Source organism: Artibeus jamaicensis, unplaced genomic scaffold (assembly GCF_021234435.1).
Source record: "Artibeus jamaicensis isolate MK-2021 breed Jamaican fruit bat unplaced genomic scaffold, CSHL_Jam_final contig_466, whole genome shotgun sequence".
In the NCBI taxonomy this organism is placed as follows: Eukaryota; Metazoa; Chordata; class Mammalia; order Chiroptera; family Phyllostomidae; genus Artibeus; species Artibeus jamaicensis.
The window spans coordinates 20,862,989-20,883,763 of record NW_026521844.1 but is presented as its reverse complement, the minus strand read 5'-3'; the positions used below and the strand labels follow the sequence as shown (position 1 = coordinate 20,883,763).

The window sequence follows — 20,775 nt, the reverse complement described above, 5'->3', positions numbered from 1 at the left end:
CAGGAGGTAGGGCCAGAGAACAGCAGACAGGAATGGCAACAAGGCTCAGCTCAGGAGGCTAGTACAATCCTCTACATCTACACCGAGCTCAGCCAAATGACTCCGACTGCACAGGCCCCCCCCCCCTTGGGTTCTTTGTGGGTGTTTGATGGAAGGAATTTATTGTTTCCCTGAACAGTGTGTCATTTTCACCTCAAATTCTCTTACACAATCACAAGTGATTGTCCGCTTGAAACAATGAATGCAAATAGACGTCAGAAAGCGTTATGGGGAACATTTGGGAAAGTAAGAACAAGTGGGCAGAGGCTGTAAAAGTCACAGACTGACAGCTCCCAAAGCCACGGACAAGACCAAGCCCAGGTTTAGTTTGGCATACTGATAATCATTTTTAAAAAAAGGAATGTGTTTCCAAAATTCATAATAAGGCTATTTCACATACCGATTTCTGGCTTCCCTTTCAAACTAAAGCATTGACAGCACAGGGCCTGTTGACTGCAGGACAGCAGCTGCTAGGAGCTGGGCAGCAGCTTCCTCTTAGCCCGGGACCCCTGTTTCCCCCAGGCCTACCTAGCTCACCCAGGGCTCTGAGTCACCTGGATAGGACGTACATCCGTGCTCTGGGCCCAAGCTCGCAAGCATTATTATGGAGGAGAAATCTACCTCCTCCCCCTCCTTCCTAACATGCCCTGACTACTTGACATAAGCCCAGTGGGATTCCTAACAGGGTTTTCCGTGGGTATCTCTAAAAGTGCTTGATCATCGCCAGAAAAGTAAACTGTGGCCCCTGGCCTGTTATTTAATGCTTTCATACCCATGCCTCCTCTGTGATTAAGAGATTAAAATACTAGGCTGTAAACTTTACAGATAGAACACCTAGTTAGAGAAAAATAAAGAGCAACCAAAGATTTTTAGGAACACTCATCTACAAGTTGAACAAAACATCAGTATTGGCACAGAGCTGTTCTGCTGTGAACATATTCTGTGAACCGCTTCGGTCTGAAGGTTTTAAAGCACCCTACCATTGCCAAAGTCAACGGTAAACTGGTGTGAGCCCCGTTTGTTATTTAAATTCCCTGGGAGCCACATTAAAGCAAAAAGAAGCAGTTGAAATTAATTTTCATAATATATTTTATTTAACCCAACAAATTCAAAATGTCATTTCAATGTGTAACCAATATAAAATGAGATATTTTACACTTTTAACATGAAATCTTCAGTCCTGTGTGTATTTTATAGTATAGCACCTTTTGTTTCGAACTAGCTACTTTTCCTGTGCTCAGCCCCACCTGTAGCCAGGGCTGCTGTATTGGACAATGCAAGTGATTAAATCACTTTTTTTCCGTTTGATTAACAAACAAGGGTAGATGGATAACTATCCCACGGAATTCATAGGGACCAAGAGGCCAGACAGGAAACCGACATCCTTCTGACGTATGATCCCTATCCTCCGGGCTTCCTTCTGCCCCCAGGGCACCTTCTGTGTCCCCTGCCCCTCTCTCTGGGTCTCCCCTTCCCACTGCCTAACTAGAGCCGCTATTGCAGTAGGAGCACACGGGCTGTAAAGAGGGAAGGAGTAGCCTGGATATCCAGCACGTCCCTTGCGGGCTCATGACCTTGCAAGTTATTCAGCTTTCCTGGTCTCAGATTTCTTTTCTATGAAATAGGATTAATTTCTTCTCTGAGTTCTGCAGATCAAATAAAAATAATAAAAGTCAACTTGTCAGCACCCAATAGACACTGTAGGAGTTTACAAGCATTCAGTGACTATTTTTGAAGATTCATATATGTTTGGTGAAAGAAGCAATGGGGGTAAAAGAATCACAGAACTAAGAACTTTTTTTAAAAAACGTGTGCTAAATCCCAGGCCACACTCTCTTCCTTCTTTAGTCCTTGGTGCTTACAGTCTCTCTGTGCAATGAGCCTGACTTCTGCCCAAAGCACCCTGAGCTGGAGCTATACATGCACACCAAGAACATAAGAATAATGACAGATGGTTCAGTGTTTGCCTGAGTTTGTCCAGTTACATTAAGACCTAGAAGAACACCTCAATGAGCTCCATGTGAGAGTGCACCTGATTACTCTGCATAAGGTCTGAGGAGCAGGCTTCCCCCCGCTCTGGTGTGTGGAAGGATGGCAAGAGTACCTTCATCTAGAAGACACGTGTTCCCAGCCCCTGCAGGTCTCCCCGCTATAAAATGTGCCCTGGCATCTCAAGGAGCCTTACCAGACTGAGACCTCTCCAGGTCATAAAGCCAACATCACCTCAATAGCCCCTGCCCACAGCCTTGGGTACTTTAAAAAGACTATAACATCACCAAGCCACTATTACATAAAATGTTAAAGGGACTATTTAAGAAAAAGAAGATCAAAATCATGAATATTAAAAAAGGCAACAAATTCACAGCTATCAATAACTGAATCTAAAATAAAAATAAAAACTAAGCAAACAACCAGAACAGGAACAGAATCATAGTTATGGAGATCATTTGGAGGGTTATCAGCTGGAAGGGGGAAGGTAGAGAATGGGGGGGAAGGTACAAAGATTAAAAGCATAATTGGTAGGAACAAAATAGACAGGGGAAGAGTAAGAAAAATATAGGAAAGGGAGAAGCCAAAGAACTTACACACATGACCCATGGACATGAACATAGTGGGGAACTGCTGAGGGGAAGGGGTATACCAGGTGGAGGGGGCTAAGAGGCAGGAAATTAGGACAACAGTAATAGCATAATCAATAAAATATACTTTAAAAAAAGCAGGGAAGACTCACCAGTTCATTCTCCTCTCCTTGGTTGAGCAAAGCTCGATGGTCCTTACTTTTCTCCTCCATCTAAACTGGACCGCCTGGCTAATTCCCTGGGAGAATGTCAAACCCACTGAAACTTATGCAAACCCTGTACAGTCACTACTTGTAATTGCTGTTCTCAGGTGATTAAAATCTCTTGGCACACACCTCATCTACCACGCAAACAAAGGAAAGAGAAGAAATACCAGTACTCTCCACAACCACAGGATTAGTCTGTAGGGAATTGCTTCGTAGTTCAGCCTCCATGTGGAAAACCAGTGGGGAGGAGTAGCACACAGGACCATGCCCTCAGAGAGGTTTCCCCATGGGGAATCAGGCCTGCATTGTACCTAGACTGCTATGAGACTTGCTTTTGCTAAAACTACCTCACCTTGAATTGAAGCAGCAAGAAATTACTGTAACTTCCTAAAGTCTGAGCTCAACCTCCCAACTATGGAATATGACCGGTTCAACCACTTTTCTCCCTGATCTGCAGCATTGTTCTCTTTGAAGTAGTTAGCAACATTCTTTCCTTTGCTATCTATAAGAAGTAATCCCCTGCAGTGAACCTGTGCATAGTAAATGAGGATTACCCTCCATATAATGTACCCAGAAAAGCAATAAAAGCCTGCCCCGGCAGGGACTGGGGCTCTCTGGCCCTCTCGCCCCCTCTCTCTGACTTAGAGAGCAGCCATGCCATCCATTCTTGTCCACAGAACTCCTATACTCTGTGTGTATTTGCTCTCTAGAAGCCACAACACACAGATCATGCTGGGCAGGATCTGCTGCATTAGTTTGTTAATCTATTTGCTTGTTATGGGTTTTCTTTTCCTTCCCAGTATTTACTTACTGAGCTAGATGTGTCTTCAGACTGAAGCTGCTGAACTAAATAGATTAAGTCCTGTGCTGTCCACAAATATCTCAGCCAATGAATGAAATGACCACTTTGCTAAAAACCTGAGACAACAGGATTAACCAGTGATAGATAAATAAAAACACCATGAAAAAAGGGGGCCTCTGGGGTAACGAGAGAAGAGAAGGAAGAGAGGCTGACTCATGACTGGAAATGCAGGAATCATTTTGGAATCAGAAAATTCTGAATTCTAATCCTTGCTTTACTGATGAACCTGGACAAACAATTTAGAATATAAAGTTTAAATTTCTTTGTAAAATGCCAATAATAACTATGGAGTTGATATGCGGATTCAAGATGATATTTGTAAAAAGACTAACTATAGCTCCCTTCACACTCAATAAGAGATAATCATTATCATCACCATAATCATAACACTAATCAAGAAGAGACAAGCTTTTAAATAGTAAACTATAATAATGATGATCTGATTTCTTTCACTTTCCCTTATTAGTTTACAAAAGTTTTCTATACGTAAAGCATAGGGAGAGAGGAGGAGCTAAGAAGACTGAATATTGGGGATGTCATCTAAATTTCCACAACCATATAATCACACCTCTCTGTCTTAGCCATTTACTTAAAGGATGAAAAAGGTACTTATTGTGTTTATGGGTAGCAGGGAGGCAGGGGCAGGAAGGAGAAGTAGCCTCAGAGCTGGTGGGAGTGGCTTCCTCCAAAGTGTGAACTCACTAAGGGCAGGATTAGTGCCTGCTTTATGCCTCCCTTTAGTCCTAACCCTAGTCTCCTCATTAGTGGCCTAAAGAACTGATGATCCTTAGAAGCCAAGTCTTTGAAGTTGAAAGAGCCTCCCATTGAGAATGAAACCAAAGGAAATGATTGAGAGTATCTCACCTCCCTTCACAATCTGACTCAAAACAGAATTTCCAGAAAACAAAAAACACAGAGATGAAAAAGAAGTTTGTTCAAAGCTACACAGCAAAATAATGGCAGAACCAGGACTCAAAGCCAGGCCTCCTATCTCTAGTCCAGTTTCTTCCCACCAGGAAATATTACCTTCTCTCCTGCTATATTTTCTCTAGAACTCTGCTCTGATTCTAGAGTGGTGAAGGAATGGGGGATTGTATGCATTAGGAGAGGTTGGTGTCTCCACCTCTACTCCATGAGGATTATAAATGAAGAAGCAAGAGACACGATGGAGTGTATTAGAACCACAACACACTCTCCTACTTGGCAGGCATGTGATTCCCTATCTTCACCTCCCCAGGACATAAACGAGAAACTGCTCCAAATTTGGAGACATATCTAGATTTCAAAGCTCTCTTGCTTTTTCTTTGCTGAATACCAGAGCCTTACGGAGATCCCGTTTCACAAATGTTGTTGAATGTCTACGTGGGCAAGACCATTTAGTTAAGTAAGCTGACTGCTCTAGCAACAAATAACAATTTTCAGCGGTTTAGCTAAAAAGTATTGGTCTAAGTTTGTGGTGCTGGGGGGCATTGGTGGGGCCACAGAAAAGTGTGAGGAAGAGAGTGACAAATATAATGAAGACACTGTGGTCACGCTGCTCCATTATTAACTTCAAGTGGGCTGAGACATAAGAAAATTATTTTTCTTGTTTTAACTGATTCTAGGAACCTAAATCTTTTGAACTTTCCAGCCCTATGTCAATACCTGAGTGCATATTAGTGTGGTATGTGTTAACACATGAACATACACCAAACATCCAGCTAGTCACCTGAATGACCTTAAGGAAAATGTTCCATTGACTAGACTGGGCATTTAATAAATTCCACCTTGAACCAATTCAGGGGCTAACAGTGCAGAGCTAATTCTTCACAAAAGCACACTTTTTTCAATAAAACCCTCAGACGTCTATTCTCCTTCAGCACACTGGGTATTGCCTAGTGTTTCTGGTTTGCAAACTCTAAGACACTTAAGTACATCTTTGTCATCTATTTCTAGCCAAAGCTTCCTGACTCTCTTTGAATACTTTTGACAATGGTGATGGTGCCTCCTCCAAGCAGTAATTTGGAGGCCCAGGGACATTTCACCTTGTGTCTCCACCATCTTCAACATGTGAGTCCTGAGCTGCTATGATTTTATAAAGAGGGTCTTGCATGAGAATCAGTGAAAATTTCTATGGACCAGTCCTAGAAGAGATACTGTGTATTGTGCTAGAATAATGGCTAGAACTCAGATGACCACATCTAGCTGTATGATTGATGGGATATGTTGTGGGGGCGACTTCTCCACGAGTCCCCCCAAGTGCCACGGATATGAGTGAATAATGGCTGAGATATGACGTTATCTGTTTGGGGAGGAGAAGTGGGCTGTGGCCAGTTTCTCAGGGGAGACAAAGGCCCCAAGCCCCTCGCTCCATAGCCTTTTATTGGGTGTAATATACAGGGCAGCAAGGATCAAACAGTAGATAACATTTCAAAGAAATCTGAGGGCTTACTATGAGTCAGTGTCTGTCAGGAAGAGAGTTGTAGAAACTTTGGGAGACATACTAATTTCTTCTCAGACCCTTAACATATGAATGAAAGCACTCTTAGCAGAGCAGATTTCACAGGTTTATCAGGAAGTCTTTGTGATGTCAGATTTTTGGCCAGGACGTGCTCTAGCAAGGCAAGGAGCTGCACCTCTCCCCATCAGGTATTCAGGCTTAAGGGGATTACAGCTAGGAAGCTCTTCTCCCAGAGAACATGGGAACTCGGGCTATGTCAAAGCCAGGGGGCAAGAGTTCATTGCTCCCTCTTTGTTGCAGCCCCCCAACTCCTTCCATGAAGGCCTCCCAAGTAACCGAGTCTGGCTTAGGTTGCCCCCCACTGAGGGGTCTTATCTGTCATTGACTTCCCACCAAGCTTTGGGGGCAGGGAGAGGAAACTGAGGCAGTACTTGCTATCAGAGACAAGTTTTGTTGTCCTGTGGCTCCCATTCCAAAGGTCATCCCTCGCCCTTAGCCACACGGGATCAAGATACAATTCCTAAAACCAGGCAGAGTGGTCTACAGCGATATGTGGTTCACCTGTGTGTCAGGAAGAAGAGGAAATGCACTTGGTGGTCATCTAGTAGTCTCTCCCACACAGACCCTATAATGATCTCACTGAGGGGTAAAGGGATGGGTCAAATTGGATCCTGTCCCTTAAGGGACTCAGCACCTAGTAGAAAAGACAAAAATTGTGCAGAGGTGACTGCTATACAAGGTGGAAAAGAGAAAGGCCTGGGTGATTTCAGGCTAAGGAGCAGCACACCTTAGAGGCTCTAATATCATGTGACGGGGGGGGGGAGTGGACTATGCTATTTGATTGAGTGACCTTGTGAGCTCTTTGCAACAACCACAGGATGAGAAAATACTGGACTGTCAACACATGACTAATCCTCTACCTGAAATATGGATTCAAGGATGTGATCAAATTTCTACTCTTTAATTGCACTTAATCTGTTTATAAGCAGAGCCAAATACCCTTACCCCTTCCAATCCTAATCACCACTGCACCAAGACAACACATACTAATTTATTATTAAAGTAATGTAGTATGAACTAAAATAATGTTTAGTAAGAACTAAGATTTGTACATATCATACAAAAATATTGCAACTTGCAATGTTCTCCTTGTTGGAGAAGAGCCTTGGGGTGGGGGAAGGACCTAGACAATTGGATTGAAACCAGGAAATGGAAATCTGAATGGTCTAGCTAAGGAATTAGATTTTGTACAGTTCACAGAAAACATCTCTGGGAGATGTTGTAGTAGTTCACCAAACTCTTCTGCTCTCCTCAGTTCAACTCTGCCCACACGTGTGAACTTTTCTAGGACCTAAAAGGAGAACAACTGAGATGGCTCAGGCTAGAACTCTGTGCTTGATGACTCAGGCTAGAACTTTTCCCTTGATCTCAGCCTACTGGAGCAACACTCTGGAATATAAGTTTTCTGGGTCCTCTACTTTCCTCCAGCTAGTCTTGTGACCCATATAACAAAAGGGCCTTGACAAGCTCTTCTCTCACTGACGAGGTCAAGGTTGGCTGGTCACAAATATGAAAATTGTTCGTTGCTTAGCTGGATCCACTGAGGTGTCTGCCTTCCTCCTATAGAAACTGGATGGTTTACAATCTGTTGGTAGAAATTATGACATTTGAAAGTGATCAATTGTCAGAATATGTGAACTGGCAATAGAAACAAGGCATCTCAGAGACTTCTGATTAGATCATGTGAAGCAGAGGAAAGAAATATTCTACCTCGTCCACTTGTAGCTGACTCCTGCCCAGTGATGAAAAGGCTTCCTTTTTCTATTAATGACTCTTCCCTGAGGTTCTCATTTCTGGTCCTATTCTAGGCATGGATGCTCCTCCAGCTGCCCTCAAAAGGTTCAGACACAAGTTAAGTAGCAGAGCTAGCTCTTCCATGGCCCTCATGGGAGTCAAATCCCAGGCTCTACTTGGTCTTTATTATAAAATTAGCTTTATGCATTACAGATAATGTTATTTGGTGTGGACCATTGAAGCAATTGTTCTTTTATATTTAATTGCTTCTGTTTAGAATTTAAAAAATATACTCTGCAGTCATCCAATGAGTATTCATTTTCTTATTTTATTATGGAGCCAATTCCATGTCCTAATGCTTTATGTGTCCAAGGCTTGGTGGTCCTCCCTGCCCTTTGGGTTCACCAACTTTCCTTTGGGGACTCTTCTCATAGCTTTTTATACATAAGTGAAATATGGCCCTTATCACATTCAAGGGAAAGAACCATTCATCTTCAAATCTAAGCACCTAGCTCAGGGAGTGGCAGATAAGGCAGGTGCTCAACAAATACTGCATAAACGAGTAAGTCACTTTTTCTACCTAAAGACTCTGCTTCACAATATTCCATCTTTCAGATTAGGTAGCTGTTCATTAGTGTTTTTTTTTAGGATGGTTAGTGGCAGAGTAGAAAATAGAACTAGAGAAGATAATGTCTATAGTCTGTTCAAATCCCTTTGGACGACTTCAATGCCTCTGTAGGCACATGTGTGCTTTCTTCTAATGAGCTGGACCTGAAGCTCTTCAGAGGACTTCCCTTGAGCCCCTCTGCCCATCCGGGCAAAGACCACTGGGGTGTTTCCTCCCCACTGCCACCCTGCCCAAGCAGCCCTGAGCCGAGGACTAAGGCTAGAGTCTGAAGTGCTTCTCCCTTGCAGAGACTTGGGAGGCTCAGGTGAAGTTTACATTCCAAAGCCCTGACAACGTTGGGTTGAGGTTAAGACTTTTCCACAAATCACATTCTTATTGGTCTCTTCTTCCATTCCCTTACCAGTTTTTCCTAGGAATATTTCCTTTGTAAATAAACCCATTCTCAGTGTCTGTTTCTGGGGAACCCAACATCAGAAAAGAAGTAAGTATTCTTAATATTTGTATACTGCCCTAGATCTATGTAGGCACCTATTTCCCTTTTGGCAAAAGGGAGACCACTTGTTATATATATATAAGCAGATTTCCTCTTTTCCATTCTCTCACCTGGTTGTTACTCACTACTTGCACTTCAAAGCATCCTCACTCCTTCATTTAAAATTTTCCATGAAACCACACCGAATTTGTTCTAACCATTCTTTCTACCTAAGATTTTAAGATTGTTCCAGGACAATTCAATAGCTCATTTCACGCTGCTGGAATATGTTGAATATTGCCAAAGCTTATGCCATATTGCCACGGTACACTGTATATTTAGTAGCTGCATAGAAACAGAATGTTTGCTGAGTATTCTGGAAGGCCTTTCAGATGACTGACCACAAAAACAAATCTACACAGACTGCCAGTTGTATGGCTTGTTGACTGAGCACACTAAGTGTCAGCAAGAGTGACTCAAGTGTTAACTGTGTTTGTCAGGTAAGTCACCAACTGGAGTCTGAGTAGTAGCCAAAAATGCCCAGTGCTGTCAGATCAATGCCTTGGTGAACATGAAATGAGCATCCCTGCTGCTGAAAATGCTTATGGTCATGGAGCCCAATGAACAAGGCCAAACAGAAGGGGAAAGACTTCTCTGAAACTGGCATTGCCACTGGTCGAAGCAAGGGTTCAGTTCTGTTTGTCAACTCAAAAGGCTTCCTCTAGAAGGAAAAAAAACTGGGATGAGGTAGGATGATTACAAAAATGCAGAATAGATCTAGGTATTACAGAGCAAACCAGATCCCAAGATCTATTCTAAGAACATAAACCTCCAAACTGATGGTCTGAAGCTGGTTGATTTCTTACTAATCATTTTCAGATGATCAACATGGTTGGAGAGATGAGAATTCCTTTGAGTTACTCAGACCTGCCTGTGGTCCAGAATTGATTATTCTTTTTTTCCCCTTGTCTGAAGGGTGGACTAAATTGAATATCTTAAGGAGTAGAGGGCTTTTTTGCATAAATTTTTAAATAGCTTCAAGAATACAAGATATTAAACACCATCGTATGTTTTTGCCTTTGGCTGGTGTCAATGTTTCCACATTGAACTTAGCCATCAGGTCATTGTTTTGTCAAAGATGCAGTACTTAGAGCTTTGACAAAGAGCAGGGATCACTGTGCTCACCTCAAGGGAGAGAAGTCCATCAGCAGGGTTTCTTTCCACCACGGAAGATTTTCTAACACAGAGTAAAGAATGCACAGGGACAAATACAGCATTTCCAAAGGAAATATCCCACAAAATGTTCTGTCAACACTGTGGAAGTTGGTAGGAAAAATGGTAGATCAGTCTTTACAAAAACAAGTGCAAGATAGCACATCTAGGGAAATAGTCTAAGTTATTTTTTGAGAAGTACAGTTCCTCAACTTGATTCAGCATCAAAACCACCTGGAGAGTGTGATGAAGGTACCACTCCTCAGGACCCATCTCAGAGATCCTGACTGAGGATGTCCAAGGACTTCATTTCTAATAAGCTCCTTGGGGATTTTCATGATGGGTCAAGTTGGAGAACCATGTTCCTGAAAGAGGCTTACGAAATGCTGTGGATTATTCCCCAGAGAGATGGGCTAACGTGATGGGACAGCAAAAAGACCAACTACACACCACCCACAAATATGTCTAAATCTGGACTGTTTATACAGGTCTTTGCATCTCAGGGGAAACCTTGAAGACCAGGCAATCATCCAAGAAAGGCCAACTTATAAAGCAATTTTTCAGGATAGGCAGATGATGAGACACGAAGGGATGCAAAATGAAATCTAAAAAAAAAGTTGCCTTTTTTGAAATGGAAGTAATTGATTCAGTAAACATAGACTGGGGGTAGAGCCATCTATCTTATTTTAAATAAATAAAAATAAGCAGATTAACTAAAAAAGAATAATTTAAAATAGTAAATCATAGATAATTAAATTTTAATTAAAATAGAATTATATTCATTCAACTCCTAGAAGTGTGTAGTGTGTTCATTAGTTCATTCATTGTCCACTTATACATTCATTTATTTACTTCTTTACTGATTCACTCAATACATTTAATAGTAATGTTATGTGCAAGAACAAGGCTGAAGAGTTCTCCTTAAAGCTTGAGACTTATAGAAAAGGAAATTATGTGTCACATTTAATCTCCTTTGATATCTTGTAGTTATGCATGAAGTAATAAATAATATTCTCATGTGAATAGCCTAGGAAACTGAGATATAGACATAGTGACTAATTTGCTCAAAGCCAAAAGTCAAAGAAGTCAGGATCAGAGCTCAGACTGGTACCACTTCTAGATTGACTTTCAAGTGCTCTGCGGCTCCTGATGATGTGATCAGACGTGGGGTACTGGCTGAGAGCTCATGACTTCAGCTAGTGCAGCTGCTCCTATGCCCCCCAAAGGCACACTGGTACAGGCTCCAGATGCAGTCTCAGACTTCTGCTGGCCTGAGCCACCCACTCCATCCTGGGATACCCGTGAGCCTTCCTATCTGCTGTGCTAGGGTGAAGTGTGGGCAGATACAAAGTTTGGGCCTTTCCCAAGCATGATCTTGGCATCCAGACCAGATCTCATCCAGGATTCATCTAGGGAGAATCCGAAACTACAAAATTATCTCCAGATCGAATGGGTTTCTACTTAGTCATGGATTGTGGCTGAGTTCCTGAGACTAAGTCTTCATCAAATTCTCAAAGCTGAAGAGTGGCTTCTATACCACTTCCTCACAGTGTTGTCTCTTAAGTGTTCCTGCATGGACTTTCATCAAATAGGCATTTGCCTAATGAGGACCTATTTTTTCTACTTTATAGCATATGTTTACCGGGTCACACAAACCTGGACAGTAGTGCAAAACAGGATCGCAGAAGCCCTGCCATTCTGAAGGCCCTCTTGACTCCTTAAGAAGGTCTATAGAACGTTGCCTGCAGGAGTCCCGGGCATAGCATGCTCTTCCCTCCCGCAACCCGCATTGGCTGTACAGGCCACACACCACCACCCTGAGATGATTTCTGCTACTTCCTCCTTGAGGCCTCTGTGTGCCTTGCCTGACCCTAAGATGGGTTGCAGAGTACCCCAGGCCTCTATGTTTACATGCCATTGTGTCCCCCCGTCATTCGTCATCTCTTTTGACCATTTTCTATCTCTCTTAGCCACTTTGAGACATCCTCAGACTATTTACATTCCCTTTGTCTCTGTATACTACCCTCAGCTACCAGCAGCATGCATATTCCACCTGTGCTCCCAGAGTCACGTCGCTGCTGGGTAACAGGCCACAGGTGTATCCTCTCCACCCAGCTTTTGTTACACCCTGACATGCAGACCACAGAGTGGGCCTCTGTGTACTTCTCTCTCTCCCCACACCATTTTATCATAGATTTCTTTTATGTAGGCCCTTGCAAAAGTTCCTAAAAGTAGGATAAAAGTAGATAGATTTAAAAATACACACCCAGTTGTACTTAAATTTTGCTTTTGTGCCATAAAATCTAGTGTTTGGTTTTTAAACAAGTTTGCTTGCCTCCCCTGTCTCTTCTCTTGGGTTGAGTATCTTCTAGCAGAGTCTTTGCACGTGTGTGCAAATAAGCCTTTAAGTCCCTCTACAAATTGAGATAGTCTTTGTAGCATATACCCACCCTTCTAATTTCACAGCCCACCTCCACACACCCACTATATAAATGGACAGTCAAACTCATAAAGCACAACACTGGAATCACTATACTTTGTACTTTTGGTTGTTTTTATTCATAGTCCTATTGTTTTAGTCCAGCTTCTTTGTGCTGAATGGCAAAACAGATGTTCACAGACAAAGGAAGAAAAATAAATTAACAGTGATTATACTTCTTTTTATTCAATCATGTCACAGCTGCTTGCTGAGCCCCAACCATGACCCCGTGCGAGATGCAGAGTGGGAAAATAAAATGCATGAGACTTTGTCTCTACCCTCAGAGAATGTAGCCTCAGTTTAAAGGAAGGTTGCACAGTAGTTGGAGGAAGTTGAAATACTGCAGGACCATAATGCAAGGCAAAAAGAGCTGCACACCACACAAAGGAAGAGTATGCAGAGTGTGATGTACTTGCAGATAAAGGGCTGTCCTCCTGGCTTGGCAGACCAGTGGCATTCTAATTGGATCTTGAGAAATGGGTAGATTTTGATATGTGGCAATAAGAGTAGTAATTATTGATGCCTCCAAAGAGAAAATGAAATGAGCAAAGGTATCGATGTGAGAAAATGACTGTATGATGGGAATAAGTGACTTACTAATTGCTGGGAATAACAGTTTGTCGCAATACTGAGAACAAGGAGAAATGTCTAAGATGAGGCCAGACGTAGTCAGTGCAAAGAGCCTTGAAATCCTTAGTAAGCATTCTGTACTTTATTTGGTAGATAATGCAGACTATGAGTGGTTTCTGACCATGGATGTGAGAAGATCAGATTTCGGCAACAGAATCTAAAGAGACCTTGAGAAGCAAAGACAGGGGACCTCAGTCGAGAAGACCAGTTGAGAGGCTCTTATAATCACGCAGGTGGTGGCCACGGGTCCTGGAGAAGAGAGTCTACATGAGAGACACTGCCAAGAGAGAGTGCAGGGACTTGGGAACTGATTGGAGGGTGGACAGGTGGGACTCTTCATAACTATGTTTGTGGTTACAAGAGCAAAAGTCCTCGTCCATAGAGCCTTCTTGATGTCACACAGATTCATCATTCTTGGCTTGGAGCATAATATAAAGGGTGCCCCCTTGAGTTGTGCAGAGTATAATACATGCAACATATGAGACCTTTCAGCAGGTTTTAGCAGCATCCACAACTTCAACAGAGTTTCCAGAGTTGATTGGTGTGCAGCTTTTATCCCTGGTGCTTTGTCAGATTTTTCATAGCATTGAAACACTCAGGAGACAGTCAGTTATAAGACAGCAAGGAAATAAAACTGGGAGTCTGGATGACCCTCTGAGTGCTTTACAATCAACTGTGGACTTTGCCCCCCTTCCTACATTCTTTTTCCCAGTGGATTAACTAATTTTATTAGCAGTACCTAGCCAGGTGTGAAGAACATAAAAGACTTTGATTTGGAAATCAGCGGACTTAGATTTTAGACTTGAGTCTCCCATTTCCTAAGTGTGTGATCTTGAACAAATATAACCCTTTTAACCTCAACAACATAAAGGGTTCCCCAAGTACTATGTTTAAAACAAATAGGCTAGTGGGGCAAGGACACCATTAGATGAAGTAGTCAGGGAAGGCTTCTTTGAAGAAGGGGCATGTGATCTGAAACCCAAAGGAGAAGAACTCAGCCATGAGGGTGGGGAACTGGTGGCATGGGGGAAGTATTCAAGGCAGAAAGGATGGCAAAGGCAGTCTTCCCAAGGAAGGAACAAGCTTGGGGTGTTGGAGAAGACCAAGGTTCTCTCAACAAGTCTGGGAGAGGTGTATTTTGTTGTTATCTGTATGTCTGTTCAATTTTGAGGAAAGCCATTTTTCCGATAGTTTTAAAGGGTCATTTTAACAAACTTAATGGAAACCAAAGTGCAGAGAGAAAGCTGTGTGGCAGCAGTTTTCCAGTTTTTTAGGCATAAAGCAGTGGGCATAGTTCAAACCAAGAGAGATGCTACATGATCCTACAATGCTTCACAAAGTGGCAGAGGCTGAGCAAAGCTCAAGCAGAGACTTGGTTTCTCTGGTTTTACGGTTTTACTCTCCCAGCAGTGGGAGTTGACCTGTTCTGTGATGGATGGTCAAGTTCAAGAGAATGTATATGAAAACTAAAAACTCTTTCTAAGGGAAATCACATTCATGATGGAAATCTGTTGGATGGTTGCCTTTCTTGCCTCCTTGTTTTTTCAGTGCCACAAACATTTTACCCAGAGGAAACAACGCGGGAGAGACACAGCACAGAACCTTCAGGCAGAGATTGCGGGTCCGATCCAGCTCCCGCTCCTCCACTCACTTGCTTTGTGCCCTTAGACAAGTTACTGAGCATTTTGAAGGGGCTGGTTCCTCATCAAAATAAGGAAGGCAGTAATCCTTGCCCTGCCTTCCTCCTGGGGTCATTATCAGGCTTAAATGAGAGAATGAGTATAAAAATATTTTGTATACTCATAATGCCCTGTGTACAAAGCAAGGAATAATAGCATCTGCAGTGTTAAGAAATGACCAGAACTTTGTAAAGATGTTGCTTTGATTCAATGTTACTGGAATAGACCACATCATTTTATTAGCCAGAGTGAAAGAATCCACTACAGAAAAAGAGAGAGATTGATTTTAAAACAACAGAATTATAGATTTTATTTGCCTTTTTGTACAGAATAATTTATTGTAACATAAACTAATTACATGGCTCTGAATAAATAGTTACTTTTTACAGTCACCACACTGGCAAGTGGGCATGTGCACACTTGTGTGAGTGCACAAGGACACATGGCACAAGCAGATTTCCACTCTCAGGTCACTACGTGTCTTGTGAGGGGAGCCCCGAGTCAGGGTTCTTCTCTGTGGATAAGAACTGTTCACCTTGGAGTGGACATACAGGGGAGCCTCTCAATTGATTTGGATCGGGGTGGCTGTGTCCTCGTCTCCTCCAGGTCCTGATCAGAAAAGTATTTTGGGCACAGGTAACTATGCCTTTGGGTTGGGCACTCTCCCATGTTCTTTTTCTCAAAATTTTCATTGTGCCTATTTCTAAGAAAATAGACGCATCAGAAGAATTCCACAGCTGACCGTTTAGCAGGCAGGACCCCTCACTCTGCACCTCCTTTTTAGGCTTTTCTCCCATTAGAAGTCACCTTCCAAGGTACAGAGCTGTCAAGTCTATTTGTCCACACAGTGGGACCTCACAGGGCTTGGAGCCATCCTCCCCAGCCCATCTCCCCACGTGGGCCAGTCTGACATTCTGTGTGGGCAGCAGTAGTAACTGACATCACAGTGCATGACGGAGACACGAAGCACATCCAGTCAGAAAAAAGATCTTGCAGGTAGTTGAGTTGTACCTAATACTTGACTTCCTTCTGTACTTGGTTTTGAATATCCACTTGCATATCCCATGTCACAGAGCACACACCTCGGGAGGTCACCAGCTCCCTCTTCCATCAGTGCTGTAATGACAGTGGTCTTCATGTCAGCCCAAAGTCATTCCCACTGTGCTCTTTACGTGCTGGTCATGCCACTGGGCACAGTTCGGAGCCTTCTTTCCCACGGTAATCCTTCAAGCATCTAAATACAAATCTTACATTCCTGGACTCCCTATTTTTCCAGAGTCAGCGCTACCTACTCCTTCATTTATTGCTTCTGAGATATAATTAATCTCAAGTACTGTCTTTGGAATGAGTCCCTTTTGGCAAAAATTTTGGGACTGTTTGGCTGGTGGGGAACTGAAATCCTCCATCCCTGTACCCTGCCAGTCATGCGTGAATGGCTGAGGAGGGAATCACTTAGGACCAAGGCAAGTGCAACATAATCTCAGAAAGACAAACAGACACTCAGAGGTGGTCATTTTGTGTTGTTTTGACACATTTCTAGCCCAAGTCTGGCAGGAATTTGTCTGAACAGAAGGCCCTGGTATTAGCACAGATTGCCTCCTTCTATCTGGCAAGTAAGACACTCATTCTTTGTTTGACTGAGCTCATACTGAGCACCCTGCCCTGCTGGAGCTGTGAAACAGGTTTGCTGAGAAGCTTGTGTCTGAGACTCAGGTCTGCCCTTCTCAGCTTCAGTATCATTTCTCATGCAGAAGGCGGGGATGGGAAGCCCTTCTTTGTCTGAGTGCAGGAGAACTGTGCAATTCAGACGAGCTGGTGGAGGTGACATTATCTTGTGAGGGATTCTTCTAAGTATGAGCTGGTGCATGCTGCTTTTTTAATTTTTCTTGAATTTAATTGGGTAAAATTGGTTAATAAAATTATATAGGTTTCAGGTGCACGATTCTCTAAAACGTCATCTGTATATTGTATTATGTGTCTACAACTGCGAGCCAAGTCTCCTTTTGTCATTATTTATACCCCCTTTCCTCTCTTCTACCTTTCCCTCTCTTCTCTTCTGATCCCTGACATCTTTGTCTTTAAGGGTTTTTTCCTTTGCTTAACACCCTCGCCTTTTTCATCCAGCCCCACAAGCTCCTCCCCTTGTCAGCTGTCAGTCTGTTCTCTATGAGTCTGTTTCTATTTGATTTGTTATTTTGTTCATTAGATTCCACATGTAAGTGAAATCATGTGGTACTTGTCTTTCTCTGACTGGCCTATTTCACTTAGCATAATATTCTCCAGGACCATCTGTGCTATCACAAAAGGTAAGATTTCCTTCTTTTTTTACACCTGAGTAGTATTCCATTGTGTAAATGTACTACAGCTTTTTGATCTGCTCATCTACTGATAGGCACTTGGACTGCTTCTAAATCTTGGCTATTGTAAATAATGCTGCCATGAACATAAGGGTGCATATATTGTTTTGAATTAGTGTTTTGGGTTTCTTCAGATATATTCCAAAAAATAGCATTTCTGGGTCCCGAGGCAGCTCCATTTTTAGTTTTTTTGTGGTGTCTCCATACTGCTTTCCCCAGTGGCTGCACCAGTCTGCATTCCCACCAAACATGCCTGAGGGTGTCATTCTCTGTACATCTTTACCAGCACTTGTTGTTTGCTGATTTATTGATGTCCACACTGCTCTTGCGCATCACTGCATTGTAGACCGTCTCCATCTTGCCCTGTCCACAGTCCTCACTTTTGAAAAACTATTCATTTTAGGAAAAGATATTCAGAGTTGTCATATCACTGCTGAGGCTGACTTTGTAAATGGAAACATCTCTTTCTGTACCAAGGAAGACAATAATCCTGCAGTCCACTTTAATAATTCTTCACATCTTATTTTATTTTTTAATTATTTTAAACAGTTGCCTCCCACACACCCCAACCAGGGACCTGGTCCACAACCCAGTCATGTGCCCTGACTGGGAACGGAACCAGCAACCCTTCAGTTTGCAGGCCGGAACTCAATCCACTGAGCCACACCGGCCAGGGCTTCACACCTTATTTTAAAACCAGAAGCAACCAGGTGCCTTCACGGCTGGGAAAATACATGTTCTCAGCATTATCCGCAGTCACGGAGCCACCAGCCTTGCTCAGGAGTTCATCCAAGGAAGGGAATGACTGCAGATGCTGTTGATAGTCACAAAGCCAGCCTCATGTCCTGGGCCAGGACATTCGTCCCTGCCCACCGCATTCACCTGGGACTTAATGTTCATAATAAAAGTTTTGCTTTTGCTTTAAAATAGTATTTGTGAACTTTCTCCTGGAATTCAGTAGTGTCTGCTGAGCTAACAGAAACCTGGGTGTGTTCTGTGCTGAATAAATCCAGTCTAACCAAACTGTAGTAGTGATGAAATAGGGGGATTTTTGTTTCTGAAAATTGAAGCCTTAAACCTAAGACATGTGTAAGTTATATGAAGACTTACATCAATGGTAACATAGTATTTTGTAGCACAAAACTAAATTTTATCAAAAATGAGAAAGCAGAGGAGTAAAAATTCCTGGGGTTGGGCATGTGAGATGAGGGTTCTCAACACTCCAGAGCTCCTAGGGTCAGGAGGCACCAGAGCCCTTTGACATGCGCTATGACCCCATCTCTCCCAGGAGCATAAGCTGGGCCAACTAGGTACTGTGTGGGGCCCAGTGCAAAATGAAAATGTGGGGACCTTTATTCAAAGAACTTTAAGATGGCAACAGCAGAGCATTAAACTAAGAGTGGGGACCTTCGAAATATGGGCCCTGTGCAATAGCACAGGTCATATGCCCATGAAGCCAGCTCTAAACACAGGGGACTGTGCTCCCCAGGTCCTCTGCCAGTCCCTGGTTAATGAGATGTGAGTGGAGGAGGAGATACATGCCACTCTGGGGGTCAGACAGAGGAGAGCCCCTGTGTGATTTCCAGTCACTTCTTTCCCTACTGCAGTAAAGGTGGAGTCCTGGCATTGAGTGGGTGGAGCCATCCGATGGAAGCAGTCACCACTCCGAGGAGAGCTATTCTAAGGAACCACCTGGACCAAAGGAGAAATTCTTGTGTGTTGTTAAGCCACTGAGATACGGGAGTTGCTTATTATTGCAGCATCAGCTCAGGGTATCCTGACTAATTTGTAGGGGTATGCCAGAAGTAGCAGAAAATAACTCTGAGAAGTACAGCAAAGGAAAACAAACTTGACAGTGAAGATTAGTGTGATGGTTCCCATGCCTTCATTTTTTCTATCTATGACATAAGAGTTCAAAAATGATCTCTAGCATGTTACAGTTGTATGACTACCCATAGCACTACTTTCCCTCACCTCATTTAAAAAATATGTTACCTAAGAAGAAAAAGTCCATCTTCTCCTTTAGCCTTCCAAGTCTCTTGCCCCATTGCCATCCTTGGCCCAGTCCTGATTCACTGAACAACTCCCATACTTTCAGAGGCCAAGAGGAAAGCACTCTTCTGGGGCAGTGCTCTGCTCTGTGGAAAGTATTTTATCAAACAGACTTGACTTTGCCACTATGATTGAATAAGTTTTTGATTCCAAAAATCCTCGCTGGTATTTTAAGAGTCTCGTTGCCTTAAAAAAATCACCAAAACTGTTCCCTTTTTGTCAATTTTTCTATGTTTTATCCACTTGGATATCCCATTGCTTTCAGAGCTATTCCTCATTGCTCTCAAACACGGGATTGCTGTAGGACACTCCCCTGCCGCACCCTGGCAGGTCAGACTGGGACGTTTGGCTGAGTGGGGGCCAACTGGGGTCATTTGCCAAGGTCCTGTGCCATATCCGATACTGGCTTTTTGATCGATAGCCAAAACACCTTTTGATTATTATCCATAGGGCTCGGTTTTCAATGATGGCCTCCTGCAAAATAAAAGAGTTGCTCTTAACAACCAGAGGTCAAGTGCTTCCAAGGTAGGGCCTCCATCGACTCTAACGAGGCACTTCTGCATTGGCTGTTTAGACTCGGCTTGAAGAAGAGCCTCAGCTCTGGACCAACCAATCCAAGGAGGTTTTACATAACAGGTCTCAGCCTCTCAAACTTTTCCACTTAAGAAATGCTTCTGGGAGAAGAGGGAAGTACATACTTTCAAGAACTTCAGCCCTGGACAAACAAATTCAAGGAAGTTTTATATGACAAATGTTAGCCTCTCAAACTTTTCCACTTAAGGAACTCTTCTGGGGGAAGAAAGAGGTACGTACATTCAAGAAGCACTTAACTTGAAGTGGCCTGCCTCAAAGATGACATTTCTTCGGAATCATATATAAACCTAGTTTAAAATCATTCAAATTTTGCAGCCCATTCCATAACACATCCATATTTAATTTAATAGAAAATGACATTTGGAATTACTCACCACCGAATGATATTGACCCTATAGAAAGATGTGCTACACATATGATGTGGCTTTGGTATGTATGCTGGAACATCACTGCATAGTTATAAACAGAGTTAAGTAAAATTAAAGTGGGCCATAGTCTTGAAGTTGAACAAACCTGGTTTTGAATTCCAGTTCTGACACCCACTCTGGGTAAATTACCCTATCTGAGCTTCGGTGGTTAGAAATAATCATTTTTTCCCCTGAGGTTTGTCATGAGAGTTACATAACCCCCCTTACAGTGCAGGGCACAGCATGGCTTCGCTGCCTCCATTTCCTACCCTTTTGAACCATGTGGTGCCCTGTTTGCATATAACTCTAACCTTCGGCAAGTAACCCCAACGAGTAACTGCAATG

The 20,775-nt window shown here is 42.9% G+C and overlaps 1 protein-coding gene across 2 annotated transcripts in view; it reads right to left on the bottom strand.

Annotated features, from left to right (window-relative positions):
• The window catches only part of ATP13A4 (ATPase 13A4), a 239,599-nt gene that overhangs the window by 102,018 nt on the left and 116,806 nt on the right, over nt 1–20,775 (bottom strand). Inside the window, exon 30 of one of the 2 annotated variants that reach the window (XM_037131634.2) lies at nt 16,893–19,903. The exons of the other annotated variant lie outside the window; for it this stretch is intronic. Within the exon in view, the coding sequence (XP_036987529.2) occupies nt 19,697–19,903 (207 nt within the window). The 3' untranslated portion in view covers nt 16,893–19,696. Of the gene's footprint in view, nt 1–16,892; nt 19,904–20,775 lie in introns of those variants that run through there. 2 annotated transcript variants of the gene reach the window in all.